The sequence below is a fragment of the Pelophylax lessonae genome, assembly GCF_965119305.1.
Source record: "Pelophylax lessonae genome assembly, chromosome: 11".
NCBI classification, from domain to species: Eukaryota; Metazoa; Chordata; class Amphibia; order Anura; family Ranidae; genus Pelophylax; species Pelophylax lessonae.
The window spans coordinates 17239749-17267593 of record NC_138778.1 but is presented as its reverse complement, the minus strand read 5'-3'; the positions used below and the strand labels follow the sequence as shown (position 1 = coordinate 17267593).

The 27845-nt window shown below is 46.8% G+C and overlaps 1 protein-coding gene across 1 annotated transcript in view; it reads left to right on the top strand.

The window, feature by feature from the left end:
• The first annotated feature begins 8269 nt into the window (after positions 1-8269).
• The window catches only part of TTYH2 (tweety family member 2), a 120922-nt gene continuing 101346 nt past the window's right edge, over positions 8270-27845 (top strand). The window contains exon 1 of the mRNA XM_082271810.1: positions 8270-8461. Coding sequence (XP_082127936.1) covers positions 8333-8461 — 129 coding nt within the window. The 5' untranslated portion in view covers positions 8270-8332. The remainder of the gene's footprint in view (positions 8462-27845) is intronic.

Genomic DNA, 27845 nt, shown 5'->3' with positions numbered 1-27845 from the left:
ATGCAATGCAGTGTTTTTTTTTTTTTTTTCTGCATCGAAAACGCATGAAAAGTCGGTTATTTGGGTTCCAATGCAAGTTCACACCAGTGCAGTATATTTCAGTTCCAGGGGAAAAAAAAGTGCAACATCCTTTTTTTCCTGCACAGAGCTGCATGCACGTCTAAAGCCCCGTACACGCAACGATTATCGGCCGACCGATCGTTCGTCTTTTGTCCAGAGTGGTGTCTGTTGGTTGGAATGTGCCTAGACTGCACACACATTTTCTCGCCCAACAAAATTCTACTTCAGAAGTGATGTCATGTGTTGGTTTGCTTTCTTTGTGTTCTTTCTTCTCTGAGCATGCCCAGTCTTGCTCATCAGATTTTTCCCTGTCGAAATCTGTACTGACTGCGCGAAAATCGGCCGTGTTTTGACGGCGGACAAAAATTTTATAGCCTGCACACCAGATTTTTTTCGGCCGAAAAGTCGGAGTCGGTTGTCGGTCGTCGGACGAAAATTCCCTGCCGAATTTCGACGCGTGTGTGCGAGGCTTAAGGCTCCATTCACACTAAAGCATTTTTTCATCCTTTTTGCAGTAATTAATTTAATTTTTTTTAACACGGGTTTCTATGGAACACATTCACATCAATGCATTTTTGTGCCTCTGCATTTTTGGAAAGGATCGGGGACTTTTTTTCCTACAAAGAGCAGCGTTTTGCATGTAACCGACTTCAATCGACCCACATCCAAAACGCAAGTATTGTGTTTTACTGCGATTTGCATTTGTGTTTTCAAATCTGCCCAACGACAGCTTTAAAAAAAAAAAGCAAAAAAATTGCGGCAAAATCGCAGTAAAAAAAAAAAAAAAACATGGAAAGCACAGCAAAAAGCACTACAAAAATGCTCAAAACCAACATGCATAGATGTAAATCGAGACGTGTTCTTTCATATAATGCTTGGGAACAAAATGAATAATGGCAGAGAAAGCTAAGCTGTAAGGCCCCTTTCACACCTAAAAGTCGTGCGATTTTGCTGCAATTTTTTGCCGCGATTTTGACTGGACTTGAAGCAATGCCTGTGTAATACTGAGGTCTATGGACCTCAAAACGCATCAAAGTTGGACTACAGTAGTGCAGGGACCACTTCGAAGTCGTTGCGACTTGAAGTCGCACAGATATGAACAGTTCTCATTGGAAATCACAGAGTACGACTTGTCATGCGACTTTGCAGTCCCAAGTCGCAGGACAAGTCGCACAAGTGTGAAAGGGGCCCAAGCATCCCCAAGATGTAAATTCTTAGTCAATCACCCTGTTCAGTGATGCAGATGCTCGTCAATCACAATGAATGATGCCGGCTGGCTCGCCAAAAGAAAACCCCGCTGACCCGCCAACACGTCTGATCCCATCGCTCAAATGACAGCTCCCAGTCTCCGTCACTTTATCTAAATTATCATCATTATAATGACAATACACACAATTAAACAAAATTAAGGAATTAGCTCTGCAAGTGGGGATACTTAGTTATGATTGGGAAAAAAAAGGATATTATAAGGAAAATAATTAATAATGTTGCTAGTATAATATTTAGGTGTGCCCAAGCAGCACTTCTGGAGTTTTATTATTATTTTTTTTTTTATTACTATTATTACAATTATCATTAGTAATTCCATTGCCATTTTATTTATCTATCGTGCTCAAGTCCCATTACTTCCAGAGCTATTATTATTAGTAATAATATTATTAATATTAATTGTACCTCAGTAGCCTAAGTTTAAGTTTTTTTTTTTTTTAAATAACATTGTTACATTTAAAGTGGTCAAACTCAAAACAAAAAATGTCATATATTGCAGCTTACCAATCATTAGATGTGGAGGATTCATTCATTTTCTTTTTTCCCTGCCGTTTTCCTCTGGTGATCTGGCCAGTAACACACCTGTATTAGAGCGCCCCCACTCTGGATGAAGGCGCACAGGGGGCACCATTGGACAGCAGCATTGTCAGTCTGGGGGGGAGGGGGGGTGTTAGATGGACCAGCAGATTTATATACACTAAGTGCCGGTTCACACTTGTGCGATGCGGGAAGGCTGCGAATTCGCAGCCTGTTCTCGCATCGCAAACACAACCCTGGCAGTTCACACTGCCATATGCGATACGCTGGGGGTGTCAATGTAATCTTAATGACACCCCCAGTTTGATCGCATATCGCAGTGCGATCTTGCAGTTCGCACAGGATCGGATCGCACAAGTGTGAACCGCTGTGCGATCCGATCCTGATGCGGCTGGAAAAAAGGGTCCTGTGCGTCTTTGCTGCGGGTGCGGTGCGAATTTAGCCATACAAAGTGTATGGCTAAACTCGCACCGCACAGCCGATCGCATGTAATGAAGGAGCAGTGCGCTCCGACATTACATGCGAACGCCGCAGCCGCATCAGTGTGAACCGTCACTTAGACATTGAAGCCAAACTCCAGCTCACACTTAATAATCAGTTTCAGCAAATGTTTTTTTTTTTCTTTTTGGGATAAAGATTTTATATATATATATATATATATATATATATATAAATAAAAGCTGATCATTGTAAGCAGACCTGTCAGTGGTAAATAGTTTGCCTCATCCCTTTAACTGCTACATCTGCAGGACAGCTTGTTATGTTGAAAAAAATAATTTTATATTTATTCATGCTCTGGTATTATCACTATTATTATTATTATTATTATTATTATTATTATTATTATTAATGTTTTTATTAAGTCTGAAAGTGTAGCTTGGTTTGATAAAAAAAATAAAAAAAAATTATTAATTATGATAAGTGAAAATAGAATGACTCAGGTGGCTAGAGGTGTGATTGCTGTCATCCCTGATAAATCATCAAAGAATATTTTAAACCTCATTGTGTGGGATTTTGGAGGCAATCCAGACAAATTTATTTAAAAACAAGTATTTTATTCAAAGCATTTTTGTTGAAAAAAAAAAAAACAATTAAAGACGATTTGGATAAAGAAGCATGTGCGTATGTAGACATAAGAAGCAAAATAATCAAGAAAAATTATTTTATACAATAACTATTTTATAGAAGGCTAGTTACAAAGTAGCATTCCCCAACTGGCTGCTGTATAGATCCATATAGGGTAATAGCATAGATGTTACCACAGGAGGGGAAATTTCCAACGCGTTTCAAAATATGTAACCGATTCTTCTTCAGAGATTTTTCTGCCACTTCTGCAATGTATAATAATTACATTAAAGTTGTGTGCTGAAAAAATATTTTCACCAACATTAATTTGACATATAAAGTTGAAAAATGCTTACGTATAGATGATCCTCTGGTTTGAGTGCTTCCGTATGCTAAAATACCTCCAAGATGCGATTAACTCATACTGTTGCAACAAGGGTCGCTGGAAAGCATATCCAATTCCAATGCCCAACTTAAAAAATAGAAAAGAGAGAAAAATGGGAATATCAAAGCCATATATATATATATATACAGTATGTACACCCCTCACATTTTTGTAAATATTTTATTATATCTTTTCATGTGACAACACTGAAGAAATGACACTTTGCTACAATGTAAAGTAGTGAGTGTACAGCTTGTATAACAGTGTAAATTTACTGTACCCTCAAAATAACTCAATACACGGCCATTAATGTCTAAACTGCTGGCAACAAAAGTAAGTACACCCCTAATTGAAAATGTCCAAATTGGGCTCAAAGTGACAATATTTTGTGTGGCCACCATTATTTTCCAGCACTACCTTAACCCTCTTGGACATGGAGTTCACCAGAGCTTCACAGGTTGCCACTGAAGTCCTCTTCCACTCCTCCATGACGGCATCACAGAGCGGGTGGATGTTAGAGACCTTGCGCTCCTCCACCTTCTGTTTGAGGATGCCCCACAGATGCGCAATAGGGTTTAGGTCTGGAGACATGCTTGGCCAGTCCATCACCTTTACCCTCAGCTTCATTAGCAAGGCAGTGGTCGTCTTGGAGGTTTTTTTGGGGTTGTTATCATGTTGGAATACTGCCCTGCGCCCAGAGAGAGGGATTGGGATCATGCTCTGCTTCAGTATGTCACAGTACATGTTGCCATTCATGGTTCCCTCAATGAACTGTAGCTCCCCAGTGCCGGAAGCTCTCATGCAGCCCCAGACCATGACACTTCCACCACCATGCTTGTCTGTAGACAAGACACACTTGTCTTTGTACTCCTCACCTGGTTGCCGCCACACACGCCTGACACAATCTGAACCACAGGAGATGGTTCCAGTAATCCATGTCCTTAGTCTGCTTGTCTTCAGCAAACTGTTTGCAGGCTTTCTTGTGCATCATCTTTAGAAGAAGCTTCCTTCTGGGACGACAGCCATGCAGACCAGGGGAGGACTGGGCCAGGGTCAGGGGGGCAATTGCCCCCTGGGCCACTCTGATGTCCTGTAAAAAGGCTGCACTGCTTCTGCCACAGACATGCCTAAAGGATTCCTGGTGAAGAGAAGTAAAAATTCCCCACCGCTGACCTACTGAGTGCGGGTTGAAGACAAGGACAGAGCACAATCCCCCCACCCCCAGCATTGATGGTGTAAACTGTGTCTGCGCAGAGGCCGGTTCCATGCCCGACTGGAGACTCTCCTCCCCTGGCCAGCCCCAACCGAGCTGTACCAGCTCCCCCCAACTGCCCCCTGCTGGCCAGGTTGGGAACCCGGATTCAGCAAGTGAGTAGAGAGTACCTGGAGAAGGGCTTCAGCTTGGGGGTCAAGAGGAGGACGGGAAGAGGGAGAGTGGGAGGGAGCCCGAGTTGCTGCACAATGGGCCTCTGGTTTGTACCTGCCCCCTGGGCTGAAAGTTGCCAGTCTGCCCCTGATGCAGACCAATTTGATGCAGTGTGCGGCGTATGGTCTGAGCACTGACAGACTGACCCCCCACCCCTTCAACCTTGCAGCAATGCTGGCAGCACTCATACGTCTATTTCCCGAAGACAACCTCTGGATATGACGCTGAGCACGTGCACTCAACTCCTTTGGTCGACCATGATGAGGCCTGTTCTGAGTGGAACCTGTCCTGTTAAACCGCTGTACAGTCTTGGCCACCGTGCTGCAAAGGTTTCCCTTTATTAAAATGCAGCTATACCAGAGAATATAAAAAGCTCCCATCACTTCAGTGTGGGGGCCTTTCTGTGTCGGGTGCAATCATCAGTTGTCACAGCAAAGGAGGAATTATGCTTCTAAAGTCCCATGGGTGCATCCATACAAGTACATTTGGCCATAGAGTAAGAAGGCAACAAGCATATATTCATATGCACAAAATACAAAAATAGAAAAATATAATAAAAACCCAAACGTGTATGTCTAGATCCAAAAAAAAAAAATAATAAAAAAAAAAAAAACACACAACCCACAAGGGAGGGAAATGGGGGCTTTAGTACTGTCATAGATTCATTCCTAGTAACCCAGAGATTAGTTAGTCTGTTTTGCTAGAGTTAAAACCTTCAAGAAAGGGTCTATAGCAGGGGTCTTCCAACTATGGCCCTCCAGTTGTTCAGGAACTACAATTCCCATCATGCCTAGTCATGTCTGTGAATATCAGAGTTTTACAATGCCTCATGGGACGTGTAGTTCTGCAACAGCTGGAGGGTCGTAGTTTGAAGATCCCTGGTCTATAGCTATCATTCTCGTTAAGGCCCGGGGGGTCGTAGCATTCAGGTACCTACTCCAGCAAATTTTGTGCTGGAGAAGGATCTTATTCCAATCATCCCCTCTAATTGGAATATGGATCTAATGCCATGAACCTAACCTCTGTCATTCTGTATTTGTAATATTTAGCAACATGTCGACCCAGAGGTAGGAATAGGTTACCAATTCTCATGCTATGTAAATGTTTGCAAACTCTTTGTCCCAATTCTTGTCGTGAAAACCACGCCCTTGGTTTTACAATTTGCAAAATGTTTTTCATAAAATCCTTTACCATTGGGGAGGGTTGTGTGTTTATTGCTTCTATTTACTGGACAAAAAGAGCATGACCTACATGGAAAAGTCCCCCCTGTGTCTTACAGGGGTCTTTTCTTCATTCTCCTTTGTATTCACTTTTTTGTAAGATATTCTCCAATGTTTTTTTAAGAAAAATGCTTTGAATAAAATCCGTTTTTTAAATATAAATTTGTCTGGATTCATTTTGATAAGAAGAAGAATATCTGCTTTGGAAGTGATGATGAAGAGAAAGTGGCCGCACACGAAAATGATGACTTGATAGTAGCAAAAATGTATTTGTACAAATCTGGATACAAGGTACAACAGAATGGAAATGGTAGACGCGTTTCACACGACCAACAGCGTGCTTCTTCACTACTACTAGTTAGTGAAGAAGCACGCTGTTGGTCGTGTGAAACGCGTCTACCATTTCCATCCTGTTGTACCTTGTATCCAGATTTGTACAATTACATTTTTGCTACTATCAAGTCATCGTTTTGGTGTGCGGCCACTTTCTCTTCATGTTCCTGTTAATCCGGTGGCGATCTGAGGTCCAGCATCCACGGCTGATTGTGGATATAGATCAGGGGCAGACTGGCAACTTTCAGCCCAGGGGGCAAGTACAAGCCAGAGGCCTGTGGTGCAGCGACTTGGCCCCCTCCCACATTCCCTCACCCCCCCCCCCACTCTCCCAATCCTCCTCATGACCCCCATTCCAAGCTGAAGCCCTGCTCCAGATACTCTCTACTTACCGGCTGAATCCGATTCCCGACCTGGTCAGTAGGGGGCAGTTGGGACAGCTCGGTTGGGGCTGGTCGGGGCAGAAGAGTCTCCAGTGGGGCATGGAACCGACCTCTGCTCAGACACAGTTTACACCATCCATGCTGGGGGAGGCCGGCACTCTGTCCTTGTCTTCAGCCCGCACTCAGTAGGTCAGCGGTGGGGACTTTTTACTTCTCTTCACCAGGAATCCTTTAGGCATGTCTGTGCCAGAAGCGGTGCAGCCTTTTTTTTACGGGGCATCGGGGCGGCCCAGGGGGCAATTGCCCCCCTGGCCCAGTCCTCCCCTGATATAGATCCATCTGAGCGGTATACATCTTCTTTTCTGTATTTTGTAAGTGATGATACTAGAACATGATCAAATATAGTATTATTTTTAATAATAATACAAAAATGTTATATTATTATTTTTAGTATATTATTAATTATATTATTATAGGTATTATCAATAATAATATTAATAATAATACCTAAGTAACCTACCTTTATAAAAAGAAAATAACAACATTGTAACATTGTTATTATATTTATATTAATAATATTATATTATTAATATTATTGTTAATACTAATATTAATAGTAATAATAAGACCTAAGTAGCCTAAAGTGGGGTACACACTAGAAGAAAATCTGCCGAAAATTCCCGTCCGAGGTAAAATCGTCCGATTTTCGCCTAGTGTGTACACAACTTTCAGCAGCCGATGCCGACATTTTCAATGAAAAAAAACGGAGGGACAAACACCAAAATTTTTTTCGTCCGTCCCCAGACGACCGATTTTCGTTTAATGTGTATGCAATACGTACGAAAAAAAAAAACGGATACGAAAGACCGCGCATGATCTGAAGTTGCTGACAACCCGGAAGTCTAGGAACAAATGTGCCAAAAAAAAAGAAAAATCGGACGAGAAATTTCGTGCACATTTATGCACTGTCAACTAAAAACGGTTATGAACGCTGAGAAGACAGAGAAAAATTGGAGGATATTTTGTCCGATTTTCGTCAAGTGTATACGGCCCTTAACTTTATTTAAAAAAAGAAATAAAAAGAAATAATAATATCAATAATAATACCTAGGTAACCTAATTTTATTAAAAATAAATAACATTGTAACATTATTATTATTATTATTATAAATAATGATAATAAAATAATTATATCATTATATTATATTATTATTATTATTATTAATAATAATGTTATCTAAATAGCCTAACTTTTTTAAAAATAAATAAATAATAACATTGTAACATTATTATTATTATTATAAATAATGATAATAATATAATTATATCATTATATTATTGATTATATTATTATTATTATTATTATTATTATTATTAATAATGTTATCTAAATAGCCTAACTTTATTAAAAATAAATAAATATTTTCTCTGGTATCACTTCCAGCTTTATTATTAATATTATTGTGATGAAGATGATTTTGTTATTATTTGGGGGGTGATAATTACAAATCATTGTGGAGGAGAGACAGGGGGCGGTGTGTGCACGATGTAGGCGAGTCGGCCGGCAGGCAGTGAGTCGGGAACGCGCGGCGCGCCCCCGGCAGGCAGTAGGGATGGTGGAGCGGTGTCGGGCGGTGGGGATCTGATCGGGGGGATGGCGGCCGCTCGGGTGGAATATATCACCCCATGGTGGGTTTATTGGCTGCACAACATTCCGCACCTGGACCTGACCCTACACCCGCGGAGCGCCGACTTCCAGCCCGGGGAGCCCGGCTACAGGCAGGTGAGTGCCGGGGGGAGCCCCTGGGGGGAGGGGTGCGGGGACTTAGGGTCTTTGTTCTTGAAACTGTCCCGAATATCCGGGGGGTCCCGGAGTTTATTACTTATTATTACTTCTCTGTGCTGCCTGGACCCCGATCTCCGGGACTATACGGGACTTTCCCAGGAAGGGTCCATGGGGAATGGTCTGTCCCTGGAAGGGTTCATGGAGAATACTCTTTCCTTGGAAGGGTCCATGGGGAATACTCTGTCCCTGGAAGGGTCCATGGGGAATACTCTGTCCCTGGAAGGGTCCATGAGGAATACTCTGTCCCTGGAAGGGTCCATGAGGAATACTCTGTCCCTGGAAGGGTCCATGAGGAATACTCTGTCCCTGGAAGGGTCCATGAGGAATACTCTGTCCCTGGAAGGGTCCATGAGGAATACTCTGTCCCTGGAAGGGTCCATGAGGAATACTCTGTCCCTGGAAGGGTCCATGGGGAATACTCTGTCCCTGGAAGGGTCCATGAGGAATACTCTGTCCCTGGAAGGGTCCATGAGGAATACTCTGTCCCTGGAAGTGTCCATGGGGAATACTCTGTCCCTGGAAGGGTCCATGGGGAATACTCTGTCCCTGGAAGGGTCCATGGTAAATACCCTGACCCTGGAAGGGTCCATGGTAAATACCCTGACCCTGGAAGGGTCCATGGTAAATACTCTGACCCTGGAAGGGTCCATGGAGAATGGTCTGTCCCTGGAAGGGTCCATGGAGAATGGTCTGTCCCTGGAAGGGTCCATGGAGAATGGTCTGTCCCTGGAAGGGTCCATGGAGAATGGTCTGTCCCTGGAAGGGTCCATGGAGAATGGTCTGTCCCTGGAAGGGTCCATGGGGAATGGTCTGTCCCTGGAAGGGTCCATGGGGAATGGTCTGTCCCTGGAAGGGTCCATGGGGAATGGTCTGTCCCTGGAAGGGTCCATGGGGAATGGTCTGTCCCTGGAAGGGTCCATGGGGAATGGTCTGTCGCTGGAAGGGTCCATGGGGAATGGTCTGTCGCTGGAAGGGTCCATGGGGAATGGTCTGTCGCTGGAAGGGTCCATGGGGAATGGTCTGTCGCTGGAAGGGTCCATGGGGAATGGTCTGTCGCTGGAAGGGTCCATGGGGAATGGTCTGTCGCTGGAAGGGTCCATGGGGAATGGTCTGTCGCTGGAAGGGTCCATGGGGAATGGTCTGTCGCTGGAAGGGTCCATGGGGAATGGTCTGTCGCTGGAAGGGTCCATGGGGAATGGTCTGTCGCTGGAAGGGTCCATGGGGAATACTCTGTCCCTGGAAGGGTCCATGGGGAATATACTCTGTCCCTGGAAGGGTCTCAGGAGTTCTCCACTTGCCTTGTTTTAGAAATTGAGCCCCTTTAGTGTTGTCCCTGGAATTGTACTACTTCCCCCACCAAATTGTCCTCAGAACTTTCCTCTTTCCAACATCATTGTCCCCGGAATTGACCGTCATTGGCAATGTGCCTCCTCCCGAAACATTACCCCTGGAAGAGACCCCCCCCCCCCCCCAAATTTTTCACTCCTTCCCAACATCCATGGAATTGTCACTTTTCCCCAGTGTTGTCCTTCTAACAGTTTTCTCACTTGTCACCCCCCCCCCATCACCAAATTTGTCCACGGAAATGTCCCCCCCCCCCCCCGTCCATAGGATTGCATAAAATTGTCATCCCCACACACCTCACAATGTTGTTCCTGAAATTTTCGTCCCATTCAACCCCCCCAAAAAAAAACTTTGTCCCTAGAATTTTTATAATTCCCCCCCCCAAACTTTGCCCCTGGAATTACTATACCCCCCTAAACATTGTCGTTGGAAATGTATCCCCCCCCCCCCCAACATTGTCCCTGGAACTTTCCCTGGTCTTCTCTCCTTCCAAATGTCCCTGGAATTGTCTTCCCCCCCCCCCATTGTCCTTGGAAAGGTTTTCTCCTCCACCCTCCCCTCTATCCCCAAATTTGTCCAAGGAATTGTCTACCAGACCCCCCCCCCCCCCAAAAAAAAACATAAGATTCCTAGACTAGTCATCCCAGCCCCACCCCGCAACATTGTTCCTGGAATTGTCCCCTTAATCAAACCCTCCAAACATATTGACCATAGAATTGTTGGCATTGTCCCCCCCCCCCCAAACTGGAATTGTCACAACCTCCTTTACAAACATTACAATCGGAAATGGAAATGTGCCCCTCCCCCCCCCCAAACATTGTCCCTGGAATTGACACCTCCCCCCCCCCCTCAATATTTTCCCTGGAACTCCCTCTTCTTCCCAATGTCCCTGGAAAAGCCCCCCCCCCAAAACCCCATAATTGTCCAAGGATCCTCCCCCTAAAAAAAAACCAAACAAAACATTTTTTTCCATAGGATTCTTAGAATTGACATCCCCCCCCCCCCATTTTCTCTAGAACTGTCATCTCTATACCCCACCCCCACATTGTTCCTGGAATTTTCCTCTTATTCAACCCCCCCCCCCAAACTTATTGAACATAGAATTGTTTGAATTGCCCCCCCCCCCCCCAAACACTGTCCCTGGAATTGTCACAGCCCCCTTCCCAAACAGTTTATTTGGAAATGTGCCCCTCCAAACAATGTACTGTAATTGGAAATGTGCCCCCCCAAACAATGTAATTGGAAATGTGCCCCCCCAAACAATGTAATTAGAAATGTGTGCCCCCAAACAATGTGATTGGAAATGTGCCCCCCCAAACAATGTGATTGGAAATGTGCCCCCCAAACAATGTAATTGGAAATGTGCCCCCCCCCCCCAACAATGTTTTCGAAATGTGCTCCCTCCCAACAATGTAATTGGAAATGTGCCCCCCCTTCCCTGGAATTTACATCACCCCCCCCCCCCCCACAATATTTTCCCTGGAACTCTCTTCTTCCCAATGTCCCTGGAAAAGCCCCCTTTTTCTCTGCATTGTTGTCTTTGGAATGGTCCCCCCCCCCTCCCCATCCCCATGATTGACCAAGGAATCTCCCCCTACAAAGAACATTTTCCATAGGATTCTTAGAATTTTCATTCCTCCCCGAATTTTCCTAGAACTGTCAACTCTATACCCCACCCCCACCCCAACATTGTTCCTGGAATTGTCTCCTTATCCCCCCCCCCCCCCCATTAAAACACATTGACCTTGGCATTGTTCCCCCCCCCTCCCAAACATTGCTCCTTTTTAGAACCCCCCCCCCAAAAAAAATGTCTTGAATCGTCCATTGTTCCACCAACCCCCCACAGTCATTGTCCCCAGAATTGTCATCTCCCGATGACCTCACTGAAAATTGCAAATCATTTTTTTTTTCTGCATTTCAAATAGACTTTTTAATTTTTTTTTATAAATGTTGGCGTCCGAATCTGATCTCTGGTTATAATAGGCAATCTCAAGAGGTCCCTCGTATTTAGCTTTTATGTTGTGCAGCAAGAGGAGTGAGACTGTTACTGGGCAGGGCTTGATGAGGGCAGATCTTGCTATAAGGGTACCTCAGACAGATGAGCCCTGAGGAATGGAGGGGGGGTTATTGATGATAATTTTGCGTGCACAGTAGTGAGTAGGAACTTCTCAGAATTGACATAGCTGCAGCCATTGAGATTTGTTCTGGATCTTTCCTCCTCTTCCTCTGGCTTTGTGATCTAAAACAAGTTTGTGTTCCTCAGGTTGTCCTGGCACTTCACTGGCTGCATGCTTGTTAGTGGCTTACTAAGGGTTAAAGCCGAGGACTGGGAATGACAGGCGCTGAGCATGCAGGTCCTTTATCTCTGTCCTGATTGGCTCCCTGAAGATGAGAAATCAATATAACCGATGATTAGACGCTGTCCTGGACCCCATTTACCGCCTTAGGCTGCGTTCATACCTGAGCATAGTGTCGTTGAGCGTTTATATGGCGTTTTTTTTTATTAGCGCATTTTTATGCGTGATTTTGTGCTTTTTATACAGAGTTTTTGAGCTTTGGCGATTTTTTTTTTTTTTTTTTTTTTTTTATTATTATTCAATAGAGAAAACTATCATATGTTATATGCATCATTTGTTAGGTTTTTCACTTTTTTTTTTTTAGCTTTTCCATCAGCTTTTAGTTTGTTCCCTTTTTTTTTTTTTATTTTTTTTTTATTATTATTTATTCATTTATTTTTTATTAGATTATTAAGGGGTTGGAGTTGAGGTTCGGTTAGGGTCATGATTAGGGTTTGGATTGGGGGTTAATATTTTATTTATTGTTTTATTATTTATTTTTATTTTAATTTTTTTTTGGTTAGGGTGTTGTTACTACTATTACGAATAACAATAAATTAATAAATGTAAAATATAGAAATAAATAAAAATAATCATAAATACAATAAATGAATACTATGTAATAAAGCAACCCCTAACCCTTATAAAAATAGTAATAATAAAATAATATTAAACACCCGAACACAAAATAAATTATTAATAATAATAATAAACACCCTAGCCCTCGCACAAAATAAATACATTTATTTATTAATAATAAAATTATTATTCCCCCCCCCCCCCTCCTTTATTTTTTTTTTTGGTTTGGGCATCTATTATTTTATTATTTAAAGCAGTTGTATACCCCGCTTGATCATTTTTACCTTTTTTTAATTATTATTTATTCTTTATTAGATTATCGAGGGGTTGGATTAGGGTCATGATTAGGGGTTGGAGTTAGGGTTTGGATTGTGGGGTTAATATCTTATTTATTGTTTATTTATTTTTTTGGTTAGGGTGTTGTTACTACTATTACTAATATCAATAAATAAATGTAAAATAAACACAGAACTAAATAAAAATAATTATACAATAAATGAATACTATGTAATAATAAATAAATTAACCCCTAACCCTTAAAAAAATAAAATAGTAATAATAAAATAATAAACACCTGAACACAAAATAAATTATTATTAATATTAAACACCCTAGCCCTCACACAAAATAAATACATTTATTTATTAATAATAAAATTATTACCCCCCCCCCCTTTTTTTTTTTTTTTGGTTTGGGCATCTATTATTTTATGATTTAAAGCGGTTGTATACCCCGCTTTGTCATTTTTACCTACAGATGAGCCTATAATAAGGCTTACCTGTAGGTCAGATGAATTTCTCCCAAACGTACACCGTTCAAGAGATATTCACTCTGCATGCAGCCGCTGACGTCAGCTGCGCATGCGCTCTGAAGGTCCTGCATATCGTGCCGGAACTTCAGAGCTTCTTGCCAGAACCAAGGGGTCCCACGCACTTGCGTGGGAATGATGTAATCGCGGCTCCGGCCACTCACAGCGCCAGAACCTGCAAACCTGGAAGAAACGGCTGGGGAGCATGTCAGCCCCATCAGAGGTTCATATTGTGCTAGTATGCACACTAGCACATTATGCCATTGTCTTGCAGGTTTTTTTTTTTTTTTTTTTTTTTTTTTAGGATATACAACTGCTTTAATATTTTTAAGTTTAGGGGTTAATTATTATTATTACATATACATTTGTTATTTTATAATGATTTTTAGATTATTTGTGTATTTTACATTTATTTATTAATGTAGTGTTCCTCCTTTTTTTTTTTTTTTTTTCTTCTTCCATTTTTTACATTTAAGCAGAAAATCGCGGAAAAACCCATGACGGCGCACAAAAATGTGCAAATCGCATGTTTCCAAAAAGTTCTAGGGGAGTAAAAACACACCACAAACGAGCAAATTTGCCCAATTTGAGCCTACAAAGAAAGCTCCAGAACTTTTTTGAGCTGCAGGCGTTGAGCTTCATGCGACTTGAGTCGCGATCTGAACCAACTCCATAGAGCATAATTGTTTTTTTTTTTCTTCTCCAGCGTTCTGGAGCTTCAAGTTACAAAACATGAGGTGTGAATTTGGCCGTATATTTGGCCACAGACGTAAGGCGATGGTGTGCATGCGTGGTTGTAGGGAACATGGTTTAGCGCAGGGATTTTTCGAGTCTGTTGGTAAGCTATGGTGGCAATTAAGCCTTCTGACACCTCCCCGAGCTGCGGCACGGCTGGAGGTTAGGAAGATGCCCGTCAGGTGTCTTCGCGTCTATGGATTTGTTGGCACCCTGTTGGCACTGTCACCCTTTTATTTATGACCCCCATCTTCCCCGCTCTCCCCCTCCAAAATTCTGTCATTATGTCCTTCCCGGCGGTAGAGAATTGCGCTTCCTCATTTCCTCATTCACCTGACCGTGTGTGGGGGACTGAAATGACTACTAACGCAGGAAAAATAAATGTAGCCATAAAATGTTTTTATGTTGCTGATGTGTTTCAATCTAAGCTGAATTGTACATCAATATAAAATCATATTTTATTTCAGTCATGATATTTTTACATAGAATTATCATAATGGCTGAATCCTGAGAGGTCCTTCCTGTACTTCCTTGTACCGCAACAGACTGGGAGAGGGAGAGTATGTCAGCTCTCAGGCTGGCAGAGGAATGGGGGCCAGCTCTCAGGCTGGCAGAAGGAAGGGAGGCCAGCTCTCAGACTGGCAGAGGGAAGGGGGGGCATCTCTCAGACTGGCAGAGGGAAGGGGGCCAGCTCTCAGACTGGCAGAGGGAAGGGGGCCAGCTTCCAGTGTCTCAGGCTGGCAGAGAGAAGGGGGGGCCAGCGTGTCAGGCTGGCAGAGGGAAGGGGGGGGCCAGCATATCTCAGGCTGGCAGAGGGAAGGGGGGCCAGCTCTCAGGCTGGCAGAGGGAAGGGGGGCCAGCTCTCAGGCTGGCAGAGGGAAGGGGGGCCAGCTCTCAGGCTGGCAGAGGGAAGGGGGGCCAGCTCTCAGACTGGCAGAGGGAAGGGGGGCCAGCTCTCAGACTGGCAGAGGGAAGGGGGGCCAGCTCTCAGACTGGCAGAGGGAAGGGGCCAGCTTCCAGCGTTTCAGGCTGGCAGAGGGAAGGGGGGCCAGCACATCAGGCTGGCAGAGGGAAGGGGGGGCCAGCGCGTCAGGCTGGCAGAGGGAAGGGGGGGGGGCCAGCGCGTCAGGCTGGCAGAGGGAGGGGGGCAGCTTCTCAGGCTGGCAGAGGGAAGAGGGGGGCAGTTTCTCAGGCTGACAGAGGGAAGGGGGAGTCAGCTCTCAGGCTGACAGAGGGAAGGGGGAGTCAGCTCTCAGGCTGACAGAGGGAAGGGGGGGCCAGCTTCTCAGGCTGGCAAAGGGAAGGGGGGGCCAGCTTCTCAGGCTGGCAGAGGGAGGGGGGGGCAGCGCGTCAGGCTGGCAGAGGGAAAGGGGGGCCAGCATCTCAGGCTGGCAGAGGGAAGGGGGGGGCAGCTCTCAGGCTGGCAGAGGGAAGGGGGAGTCAGCTCTCAGGCTGGCAGAGGGAAGGGGGAGTCAGCTCTCAGGCTGACAGAGGGAAGGGGGAGTCAGCTCTCAGGCTGACAGAGGGAAGGGGGAGTCAGCTCTCAGGCTGACAGAGGGAAGGGGGAGTCAGCTCTCAGGCTGACAGAGGGAAGGGGGAGTCAGCTCTCAGGCTGACAGAGGGAAGGGGGGGTCAGCTCTCAGCCTGGCAGAGGGAAGGGGGGGCCAGCTTCTCAGGCTGGCAGAGGGAAGGGGGAGTCAGCTCTCAGGCTGACAGAGGGAAGGGGGAGTCAGCTCTCAGGCTGACAGAGGGAAGGGGGAGTCAGCTTCCCAGGCTGACAGAGGGAAGGGGGAGTCAGCTTCCCAGGCTGACAGAGGGAATGGGGAGTCAGCTTCCCAGGCTGACAGAGGGAAGGGGGAGTCAGCTTCCCAGGCTGGCAGAAGGAAGGGGGGGGGCAGCTTCCCAGGCTGGCAGAGGGAAGGGGGGGCCAGCTTCCCAGGCTGGCAGAGGGAAGGGGGGGCCAGCTTCCCAGGCTGGCAGAGGGAAGGGGGGCCAGCTTCTCAGGCTGGCAGAGGGAAGGGGGGGCTGAGGTGTCCAGATCAGAAAAGTGGCAGTTAGACTTACTAATTCGAGCCAATGGGGCTGTGCTGCGACCGAAGTGGCACTTTAGTCACGTTATAGACTGCTTTTCGGCAGAAAAAAAGAACAAAACGGGCATTCAGGAGGTGGCAGGATCACCATTGGAACACATGACTGTGGTTGCTTTATCACCATCTGAAAAGCGATCCACTGTGGATCGCTTTTTAGAGCATTGGCTAGTGTGGCTACTGTGAACATAGTTTTGAGGGCTCATGAACATGTGCGTTCTGGCTCCTATAATGTGAGGAACAGGCGCAGTGTACAGCCTGTCAAAATCAACGACTGGCTAAAATTTGCAGCTAGATGCTGATTTGGATCAATATTCAGACGTATCCCCGGAATGCAGGAGTCCCACGCTCAACGCATATGTCCCCCGGACGCTTAGAACCTAAATACAAGTATTGCTGGAAACCGCTTATGTTTTTTAAGCCTGTCATTGATTCTATGAGCCAATCACAGCCAGGAACCCTGCTGTGACCTGCTGATTGGCTGTTTCTAATCACAGCCCAGAGCCCTGCTGCGACCTGTTGATCTGCTGTGTCCATCACAGCCCAGGGCCCTGTTGATTGGCTGTGTCCAATCACAGCCCAGAGCCCTGCTGATCGGCTGTGTCCAATCACAGCCCAGAGCCCTGTTGTGATCGGCTGTGTCCAATCACAGCCCAGAGCCCTGTTGTGATCGGCTGTGTCCAATCACAGCCCAGAGCCCTGTTGTGATCGGCTGTGTCCAATCGCAGCCCAGAGCCCTGCCGTAACCGGCTGTGTCCAATCGCAGCCCAGAGCCCTGCCGTGACCGGCTGTGTCCAATCGCAGCCCAGAGCCCTGCCGTGACTGGCTGTGTCCAATCGCAGCCCAGAGCCCTGCCGTGACCGGCTTTGTCCAGTCGCAGCCCAGAGCCCTGTGTTGATTATCAACACAGGGCTCTGTACAGAGAAAACAATCTCTTGGTTGGAGCTCCAAAAAAGCTCCAGAAATTTTATGAGCTTCAGGCGTTTGGCTTCAGGCGACTTGTAGCTGAGGTGTGAACCGGCTCCATAGAGAATAATTGTTTTTTTTCTCCTTCAGCGTTATGGAGCTTCCAGCTTTGCACTACAAAATGCTGGCGTGTGAATGGGGTCTAGAGATGGCGGTGTGCACGAAGCCAGACTGCCATTGCACAGGTGACAGTCGCTGGAGCCTCTTTGCGTTCTGCAGACAACACTCCAAGTTTCCGGCTCCCCGTCGGGTCTCTGCGCTGCCTGCGGCTCTTCAGTGATATCCTGGAGGGTTTGTCGGTGATATATTGTGCACGACATTTTGAGCTCTTCACAATGGCACAGCAGCTGGAAACATCACATTTGAGTTTCTTTGTGTTTCACTTCCACCTCAGCTAACTACGTCTGAATTGGGACAGAAAAAATTCCCCACAATGCCCTGGGGGATTTACTTGCCCGGCTTCTTCCAAGAGCCATGCGGTGACTAATGTAGTGGAGGGGTGCTTGAGGTTGTATGATTTTATTTTATTTATTCACTTATTTTTTTTCCATGAAAGTGGAGTTGCGCTTAAAAGTCCAAATGAAGTCACAGAATTATTGCACTGGTCAGACACGTCCCCTGGTCAGACACGTCCCCCTCCAATAAAAGTCTGTCACTAAACGCACAACAGTAAAATCAGTCTGTATATGCAGTAAAGCATGCTTGTTATACTCACTGTGGAACCTAAGGGGTTAATCCTCAGCAGGAAAAGGCTGTTTGACCCTGTCTTCTCTGATCCTCCCCTTCTTCCACTATCCCTAATCCATCTCCTGATAGAACAGAGCCTTTGGAGTCACTCTGCACATGCTCAGTATTGCTAGAGAGTTTTTTTTTTTTTTTCTTGGGAGGGTGCATGTGATCAGCACTGACCAGCGTGTCATGGGTCCTGCAGCCTCATAGGACAGTCAGGGGAAAATGAAATCTCCTCCTACAAGCTTTAGCCAGAGACTGATAGGAGTCACAAGGCTGCTATATACTGCTGATGAGAAAAGGTATTTAGCAGTTTATATTTACTAAAATAATTGCATTTCCATGTTCTATGTACTGTGGGAGACTAGATATAGTGGATGCAGGCTCCTGGGGAGAGCAGATATAGTGGATGCAGGCTCCTGGGGAGAGCAGATATAGTGAATGCAGGCTCCTGGGGAGAGCAGATGTAGTGAATGCAGGCTCCTGGGGAGACCAGATGTAGTGAATGCAGGCTCCTGGGGAGACCAGATGTAGTGAATGCAGGCTCCTGGGGAGACCAGATGTAGTGAATGCAGACTCCTGGGGAGACCAGATGTAGTGAATGCAGACTCCTGGGGAGACCAGATGTAGTGAATGCAGACTCCTGGGGAGACCAGATGTAGTGAATGCAGACTCCTGGGGAGACCAGATGTAGTGAATGCAGACTCCTGGGGAGACCAGATGTAGTGAATGCAGACTCCTGGGGAGACCAGATGTAGTGAATGCAGACTCCTGGGGAGACCAGATGTAGTGAATGCAGACTCCTGGGGAGACCAGATGTAGTGAATGCAGACTCCTGGGGAGACCAGATGTAGTGAATGCAGACTCCTGGGGAGACCAGATGTAGTGAATGCAGACTCCTGGGGAGACGACCAGATGTAGTGAATGCAGACTCCTGGGGAGACGACCAGATGTAGTGAATGCAGACTCCTGGGGAGACGACCAGATGTAGTGAATGCAGACTCCTGGGGAGACGACCAGATGTAGTGAATGCAGACTCCTGGGGAGACGACCAGATGTAGTGAATGCAGACTCCTGGGGAGACGACCAGATGTAGTGAATGCAGACTCCTGGGGAGACGACCAGATGTAGTGAATGCAGACTCCTGGGGAGACGACCAGATGTAGTGAATGCAGACTCCTGGGGAGACGACCAGATGTAGTGAATGCAGACTCCTGGGGAGACGACCAGATGTAGTGAATGCAGACTCCTGGGGAGGAGAGCAGATGTAGTGAATGCAGACTCCTGGGGAGGAGAGCAGATGTAGTGAATGCAGGCTCCTGGGGAGGAGAGCAGATGTAGTGAATGCAGGCTCCTGGGGAGGAGAGCAGATATAGTGAATGCAGGCTCCTGGGGAGGAGAGCAGATGTAGTGAATGCAGGCTCCTGGGGAGGAGAGCAGATGTAGTGAATGCAGGCTCCTGGGGAGGAGAGCAGATGTAGTGAATGCAGGCTCCTGGGGAGGAGAGCAGATATAGTGAATGCAGGCTCCTGGGGAGGAGAGCAGATATAGTGAATGCAGGCTCCTGGGGAGGAGAGCAGATATAGTGAATGCAGGCTCCTGGGGAGGAGAGCAGATATAGTGAATGCAGGCTCCTGGGGAGGAGAGCAGATATAGTGAATGCAGGCTCCTGGGGAGGAGAGCAGATATAGTGAATGCAGGCTCCTGGGGAGGAGAGCAGATATAGTGAATGCAGGCTCCTGGGGAGGAGAGCAGATATAGTGAATGCAGGCTCCTGGGGAGGAGAGCAGATATAGTGAATGCAGGCTCCTGGGGAGGAGAGCAGATATAGTGAATGCAGGCTCCTGGGGAGGAGAGCAGATATAGAGAATGCAGGCTCCTGGGGAGAGCAGATATAGTGAATGCCGCCTCCTGGGGAGAGCAGATATAGTGAATGCATGCTGCTGGGTTTAGTAACACTTTAAGTACACTTGAGGGGTGTGGCTATTACTCAGCTCTGCCAACATAGTGCACTGCAGTGGGAGGGCAGAAAAAGATATTTGAAGGCCTTTCCGAGCAAAAACGAGTCACAAGTCATAACCTATGCAGGGTTCGGGACTAATGTGAGATAAAAAGGTCTCTTCGGCCAGCATATACACCATAAATCTTTTTTTCAGTATGTTTTCAACATCACGCCTGACTATCATTGAGAACTGGAGATCCTGCCGGTAACAGCACTTTCTGTTGTAGACCATCAATGCTAAGCCACTTGATGGACGCAACAGGCAGCTCAACTGCCAGCTGAAGGAGTGACTACACTGATGCTGATTTCGGCATAGTGGCTCAGCCTGCAATAGGAAGTGCCACAAATGGCACGATCTCCAGGAAAGAAACTTTGTAACAAATTACCAAAAAACTATTTGCTTAACCCCTTCCCACCCAGCCCTGGCATCCCTTGTTCAGGGCCTTTTTACACCTGGGAGATATATGTGACCTTTGTGACTGGTTGTCACAGTGGTCACATGATTTGGAACCGGTTCCACTGGTTCCCAATCATTTCTGGAGAGCAGGAGCCATCTGACAGCTAGGTCACCGTGCTGCATAGGGGCTGACTGACAACTTTCGGCCCAGGGGGCAAGTCAAACCAGAGGCCCGTGGTGCAGCGACTCGGCCCCTCTCCCACTTTCTCTCACCCTCTCCCAATCTTTCTCCTGATCCCCATTCCAAGCTGAAGCCCTGCTTTAGATACCCTTTACTTACCGGCTGAATCTGGGTTCCCGACCTGGCCAGCTGGGACAGCTTGGTTGGGGCTGGCTGGGACAGAAGAGTCTCCAGTGGAAGCGGCCTCTGCTCAGACACAGTTTACACCATCCATGCTGGGGGGGGAGGCCTGCGCTTTGTCCTTGTCTTCAACCCACGCTCAGTAGGTCAGCGGTGGGGGCTTTTTAGTTCTCTTCACCAGGAATTCTTTAGGAATGTCTGTGGCTGAAGCGGTGCAGCCTTTTTATGGGGCATCAGAGCGGTCCAGGGGGCAATTGCCCCCCTGGCCCAGTGCTCCCCTGGTGCTTGGAGCATGATTTAGTCACAGAAACTTTGGATGCATATGTGTGATGTGTTGGCATTAAAGCCCACCCTCTTTGCCACCGCAAATATGTAGCAATAGATTTAAAGCGGTATTAAACCCCAAAGCAAACATTTCATATATTGCAGCTTACCAATTCTTAGATGTGATCGCCGCATTCGTTTTTTCTTTTTTAGACTTTTTTTTTCCTCTTTTCACCTGGTGATCCTACCAGTAAGTCTGTTGTTTTTCAACAGAACCAGCTGTCCTGCAGATGGGAGGACGCAAACCATTCGCCACTGACGGGTGCTTCCAATGATCAGCTTTTATTCATGTAAAACCTTTGTCCCAAAAGGGAAAAAAAAAATTGCTACTGTAACGTATTATAAAGTGTGAGCTGGAATTTGGTTTCAATTTGTTAGTGCATCTAAATCTGCTAATACTTCTAACACTCCCCTCCCCCCAAGACTGACAATGCTGCTGTTCGAAGGTGCCCCCTGTGCTCCTTCATCCAGAGTGGGGATGCTCTAATGCAGGAGGGGTGCTACTGGCTAGATCACCAGGTGAAAACAAAGGAATAATAATAATAAAAAAAACAAATGCAGCCGTCGCATCGAATGATTGGTAAGCTGCAATATATGACATTTCTGGTTTGGTTACATTTTAACCCCCTCCCATCCGCGCTACAGCCTATATACGGCTGCAGCGCGGACTTGAATTTTCGGGAGGCCTCCAGTGACACGCCCCCCCCCCCCGTGCGCTCCCGCGAGCGCGCATCGGGGAGAATCTGTGTCCAAGGGACACGGCCGATCACAGATCGTGGTGAATGGCCAATCACAGCGGCCATTCACCACGTGATCAAGCCGTCCAATGAGAGATGTAAACATATGAGATCATCTCTCATCGCCGGCGCTCCTTCCTCACACAGACACTGCAGTGTGAGGAAGGAGAAGGAGCCGACAGTCGCTGGGGACACAGACAAATGTAATTAGGGCACTGATCACCAGTGCCCTGATTACTGAAGGTAAAAAAACCACACACATTGCCCCCCCCATCAGTGCCCACAGTGCCCGCCATCAGTGCCCCCATCAATGCCCACAATCAGTGCCCATAGTGCTGCCAGTCAGTGCCCATCAGTGCCTGCTCATCTAGGCACTGATGAGCACTGACTGGCAGCACTATGGGCACTGAGTGTGGGCACTGATGGTGCTGCCCATCAGTGCTCATCAGTGCTCATCAGTGCCACCCGTCAGTGTCCATCAGTGCCATCCGCCAGTGCCCATCAGTGCCACCCATCAGTGCCGCCTCTCAGTGCCCAGCAGTGCCGCCTCTCAGTGCCCAGCAGTGCCGCCTATCAGTGCCACCTATCAGTGCCGCCTATCAATGCCGCCTATCAGTGCTCATCAGTGCGGCATATTAGTACCTCCTCATCAGTGCCCATAAGTGCCACCTCATCAGTGCCCATCAGTGCAGCCTATCAGTGCCCATCAGTGCAGCCTCATCAGGGCACATCAGTGAGGGAGAAAAATTTATTTTCAAAATTTACTCGCAGAAAATAAGAAAAACTTTTTTTTTTTTTTTTTTAATTTTCTGGCTTTTCTCTTTTTTTTTGTAAAAAATAAAAAACCCAGAGGTGATTAAATACCACCAAAAAGCTCTGTTTGTGTGAAAAAAATGATAAAAATTTCATATGGGTACAATGTAGCATGACCGCGCAATTGTCATTCAAAGTGTGCGAGCGCTGAAAGCTGAAAATTGGCCTGGATGGGAAGGGGGTTTAAGTGCACAGTAGGCAAGTGGTTTTAATATCTCTTTAAAAACCTGTATATAGTCAGACATGGTGCTGAACATACGGATAAACAGATTTTGGAGTTCCATACAATGTAAGAAATGAAATGATTACTATTGGAGTGTCTATTCCCATTTTTTATTCTATTTTTAATGGAAGTTATTGGCGGTAACATGTCTCCTAATTACAAGTGCGAGTTATTTATAACGTGTTACAGTGAATGTAGGTCACCAATACCGGAGCGAACGAAGAAACCGACTTCTCAGCTTCGGCAGATTTCCAGGAGAGCGCTCCGAGGATGAATGGCTTCACAGGTGACGGATATTTGCGTTGATGTAAAATCCTTCCCTTGTAATGGAATTCACAGAGCGAGGTGTGACTGTGACACCAACACACATATTAGTGTTCATCGTCCCCTGTATGTGAACATGGAATATATACTCCCTACACAGGAAGATGTACTTACTGCTTATAGGGTGCGTCCACCCAAAACTGATAGCTCAGGGTGCTGGGTTCCTGGGTCTGTACACCCTGTGTGCATATTATGAGGGGTTCCCACCATCCCTGTACTGAGTTCCAAGGTCGTAACACCTGCTGTGCCAATTTTCAGGGCTTTCCACCATCCCTGTGCTGAGTTCCCTGGTTTGTACATCCTCTGTGCCCATTATGTGGGGTTCCCACCATCCCTGTGCCGAGTTCCTGGGTCTGTTAACCTGCTGTGCCCATTATGTGGGGTTCCCACCATCCCTGTGCTGAGTTCCTGGGTCTGTACACTTGCTGTGCTCGTTATGAGGGGTTCCCATCATCCCTGTGCAGAGTTCCCGGGTCTGTACACCTGCTGTGCCCATTATGGGCGTTCCCACCATCCCTGTGCTGAGTTCCCCGGTCTGTACACCTGCTGTGCCCATTATGAAGGGGTTCCCACCATCCCTGTGCTGAGTTCCCAGGTCTGTACCCCTGCTGTGCCCATTATGAGGGGTTCCCACCATCCCTGTGCATAGTTCCCGGGTCTGTACACCTGTGTGACCTTTATGAGGGGTTCCCACCATACCTGTGCTGAGTTCCTGGGTCTGTACACCTGCTGTGCCCATGAAGCATGCGCAGGTGAATGAGTGGTCAAATATGGGTGTGGCTAAATAACACCTGTGTTTGTAAGCTTGCTCCTCTACCCATGGCACAGCCGTATGGCCACCATGTCATAACAGCGTTGCTCTTTCTTTTCTCAGAGGCCACATGACTTCCTAAATGACCAGATAAGTCTTGGATGTATATGGAGGAGCGCCTAGTACTAACATTTATAAGGTCTGTTTTGAAATGTTTGTTGATGAAGAGCATTAAAAATCTCCCAACGCGTTTTAGGAAAGGACTCCCCCCCCCCCCCCCCCCCCTTCCTCAGGGCTTGAGCAGTACATGTAATTAGAATCACTATGAAATGTACTAGAGGACCTCCGTTAAGGCTTCATAGAGACTATTCTCTATGGCTCAAAGAACAGTACCATTAGAAAGAGGAGGCGGCGGCCCTCCCCTCATCAAGCCCTAACAATGGTCTTCTAATGCATTTCATCATGATTCTAATAACATCTACTGCTTAAGCCTTGAGGAAGAGGGGGCGCTTCCTGGAAACATGTTGGCTGTATTTGATGCTCTTAAGGCTTAAGAAGATGTGGCCTCCTCCTTATTGGTTAATATAGGTCATCTAGTGCATTCCATAGTGATTCTAATACCATCTACTGCTCAAGTCTCGAGGAAAAAGGAGGCACCTCCCCAAAACACGTTGTCTGTATTTGATGCTCTTAACCAAGTAGACCCTCACCTTCTCAGGCCTTAACATAGGTCATGTGACGGGAGTCACTTTGGTTGGAGGTCCTGTGGAACTCAGCTTACCTTAGAGGGGTTGGGAAAACCCTCTCTCGGGCCCCTAGTCTCCTCTTATGTGTAAGTCCCCTGTGTCTTTCAGGGGCACAGGGTGACCAAGAACCCCAGTTGGGTCTGCACTAACCAGACTCGCTGTAAAACCACACCGGACTCAGCATTTGGTGTTATCCCGGCTATCCTGGGTTCTGTATGTGTGGTTTGTGTTGAACCTATGACAGCAATATTTAAGAACAATATTCCTCAAAGAAATATATAAAGATGAACAATTTCAGACTGTTATAATATTGGAAATGGTGTCCCATAGACCTCTGCTAGAAAGGTTAAGATGGGGTGGGGTTTGTTATGGTTAAGTACCCTCATTCCTTTGTTCTATTGTTCTTCTGTCTGCCTTAAGATCAACCTATTATGGGATGTACATGTGTATGTGTATTAGCTTCTAGAGGGGAGGGGGGATTTCTCCAGCAGCCCTTCCTTAAAGACTGTCTACTGTTGGAAAGTTGAATACACCTGTGTGTCATGTTACAGAATGTTGTTCCCCGCCCAGTGTGTTGTTATTATGCAAAGAGGGGGAGGATTGTCCCCTGAGTTTTTATCTTTTGTGCCTGTGTTCAATAAAGAGTTAGTTGCTTTCAGAGACATACAAGCTAAGTTCAGGCTAGTTTTTGTATGTAGGGCGGCTGGAATATCTCCATCTATGTCCAGACTGGAGGAAGCCACATACTGACGGAAGACCACAAGTACGGTGTGGGTCGACGGTTCCGTTACACTGGTTGGCAGCGGCGGGATGCTTCCTGCAGTCTGGGAGATCCAAACCTCCACCGGGATCCAAGGTCCGGATAACAGAAGAGGAGAGGTACAGATATCAGCTGCCATGGAAGAGGAATTCGGAAGGAGGTTGCGAGAGATGCAGATACAGCACAGGGGACCAGTGTCAGAGAAGGTCCTGCTAGGATGTTATGATTCAATCCGCTTTGAACTCTGGAAGGAAACGCTAGCTTGTGAGCAGCGACACCAGGGAAAAATCCTCCCCTCCATCCAAGAAAGGTACTGGTCGCAGTATGGATTGTGGGTGCTGGTTTTGGGAGATAAACCGCACAAGGAATGGAAAGCGGAGTTAAGCAGGCTTGTCCAGGAGGAGATACGATTGGATGAGAGGTACAGAGCTCTCCGCTGGTACGTAACCCAAGTGTGCCCATGGACAGCGGACGACAGCCCAACAGAAGGCTATTGCTATGGCGGCCTGGGACTGTCATTAGAGAAGTGGTCAGAGGACCCTAACTTTGGGAGCGACTTGGAGTGGCGATTAGAGGAAATTATGGATTCCAGAGAAAAGATCCTGAACATCTCGGAAGTGCTCTGGGCACTGGAAGATATGGAGTTTCTGGCCATTCAGGAATGGGAGCTGGAGATCGCCTACAGACGGCTGCTAGACTCTGCTCAGCACCAGCCAGAGTTACCGGGAGAGGAGATTGTAGGTCTCTCATCCCAGCAACAGCCAACGGCACTGGTAGTGGAGACAGTAAGTCCCACTACCCAGCTCCAGCCAGCATTACTGGTAGAGGAGATTGTAGGTCCCTCATCCCAGCAGCAGCAAACAGCACTGGGAGTGGAGACGGTCGGTCCCCCTACCCAGCACCAGCCAGTGTTACCGGGAGAGGAGATTGTAGGTCCCTTGTCCCAGCAGCAGCCAACAGCACTGGGGGTTAAGATGGTCGATCCCACTACTCAGCACCAGCCATGGATTACAGATTTATCTGGCTTTTCATCAAAGGATGATGTGGGTGATAAATCACCTGCCAAAGTGTTGGCACTGGGCCTGAGTGCCACCAGCCTGTGCCCTGGACTTTCAGCAATTCCAGAGACTGAGGATTTAATAGTCTTTTCTGCTGAGGAGGAACATCTAAGTGAGCTTACAGCAGAAGAGCGGGCATCTAGGCATAGCACTGCTGACCTCTGCCTGCAACAATTGGTGGCCCAGGAAGATGTGTGCAAGGCCACTGACGTTTCAGCTTACTTCCCTGTGGAACAACGGGCATCAGGGCCTAATATCACTAAGCTCTGCCCAACGCCAACAGCAGCATCTGTGGAGTTACAAGAATCTGCTACAGCAGAAGAGCTGGCAACAGGGCAGAGTGCTGCTGGCCTCTGCCCTCAACTAACAAAGGATGGGTTTCCTGAGAAAGTGGATGGGACTACGGTCTTTACTTGCATATCCCAGGGAGGCTGGGCAGTCGGCCCAGATCCCCAACAACCTGACAAAGTGAGCCCAGCCATCCTGTCTTCTCTCCAGCAGCTGAAAGAACTCCTAGGAGAAGGGCCAGTCCACGCTTCTCCCCAGCGGTGGGTATTTTTTACACGAGAGGCAGAGGTTGGCTGGGTGAGTAACGCTGTGTTCCAGACAATTTGTTTGGGGTACTGTGTGGGTACAGACATTGGGGGATGGGAACTATGGACTAACTTCGAAGTCAACCCGTTTGGGGTCTCCTCCTGCATTAGTCTCCTTTGGAAAGGGGAGAGATGTGACGGGAGTCACTTTGGTTGGAGGTCCTGTGGAACTCAGCTTACCTTAGAGGGGTTGGGAAAACCCTCTCTCGGGCCCCTAGTCTCCTCTTATGTGTAAGTCCCCTGTGTCTTTCAGGGGCACAGGGTGACCAAGAACCCCAGTTGGGTCTGCACTAACCAGACTCGCTGTAAAACCACACCGGACTCAGCATTTGGTGTTATCCCGGCTATCCTGGGTTCTGTATGTGTGGTTTGTGTTGAACCTATGACAGCAATATTTAAGAACAATATTCCTCAAAGAAATATATAAAGATGAACAATTTCAGACTGTTATAATATTGAAAATGGTGTCCCATAGACCTCTGCTAGAAAGGTTAAGATGGGGTGGGGTTTGTTATGGTTAAGTACCCTCATTCCTTTGTTCTATTGTTCTTCTGTCTGCCTTAAGATCAACCTATTATGGGATGTACATGTGTATGTGTATTAGCTTCTAGAGGGGAGGGGGGATTTCTCCAGCAGCCCTTCCTTAAA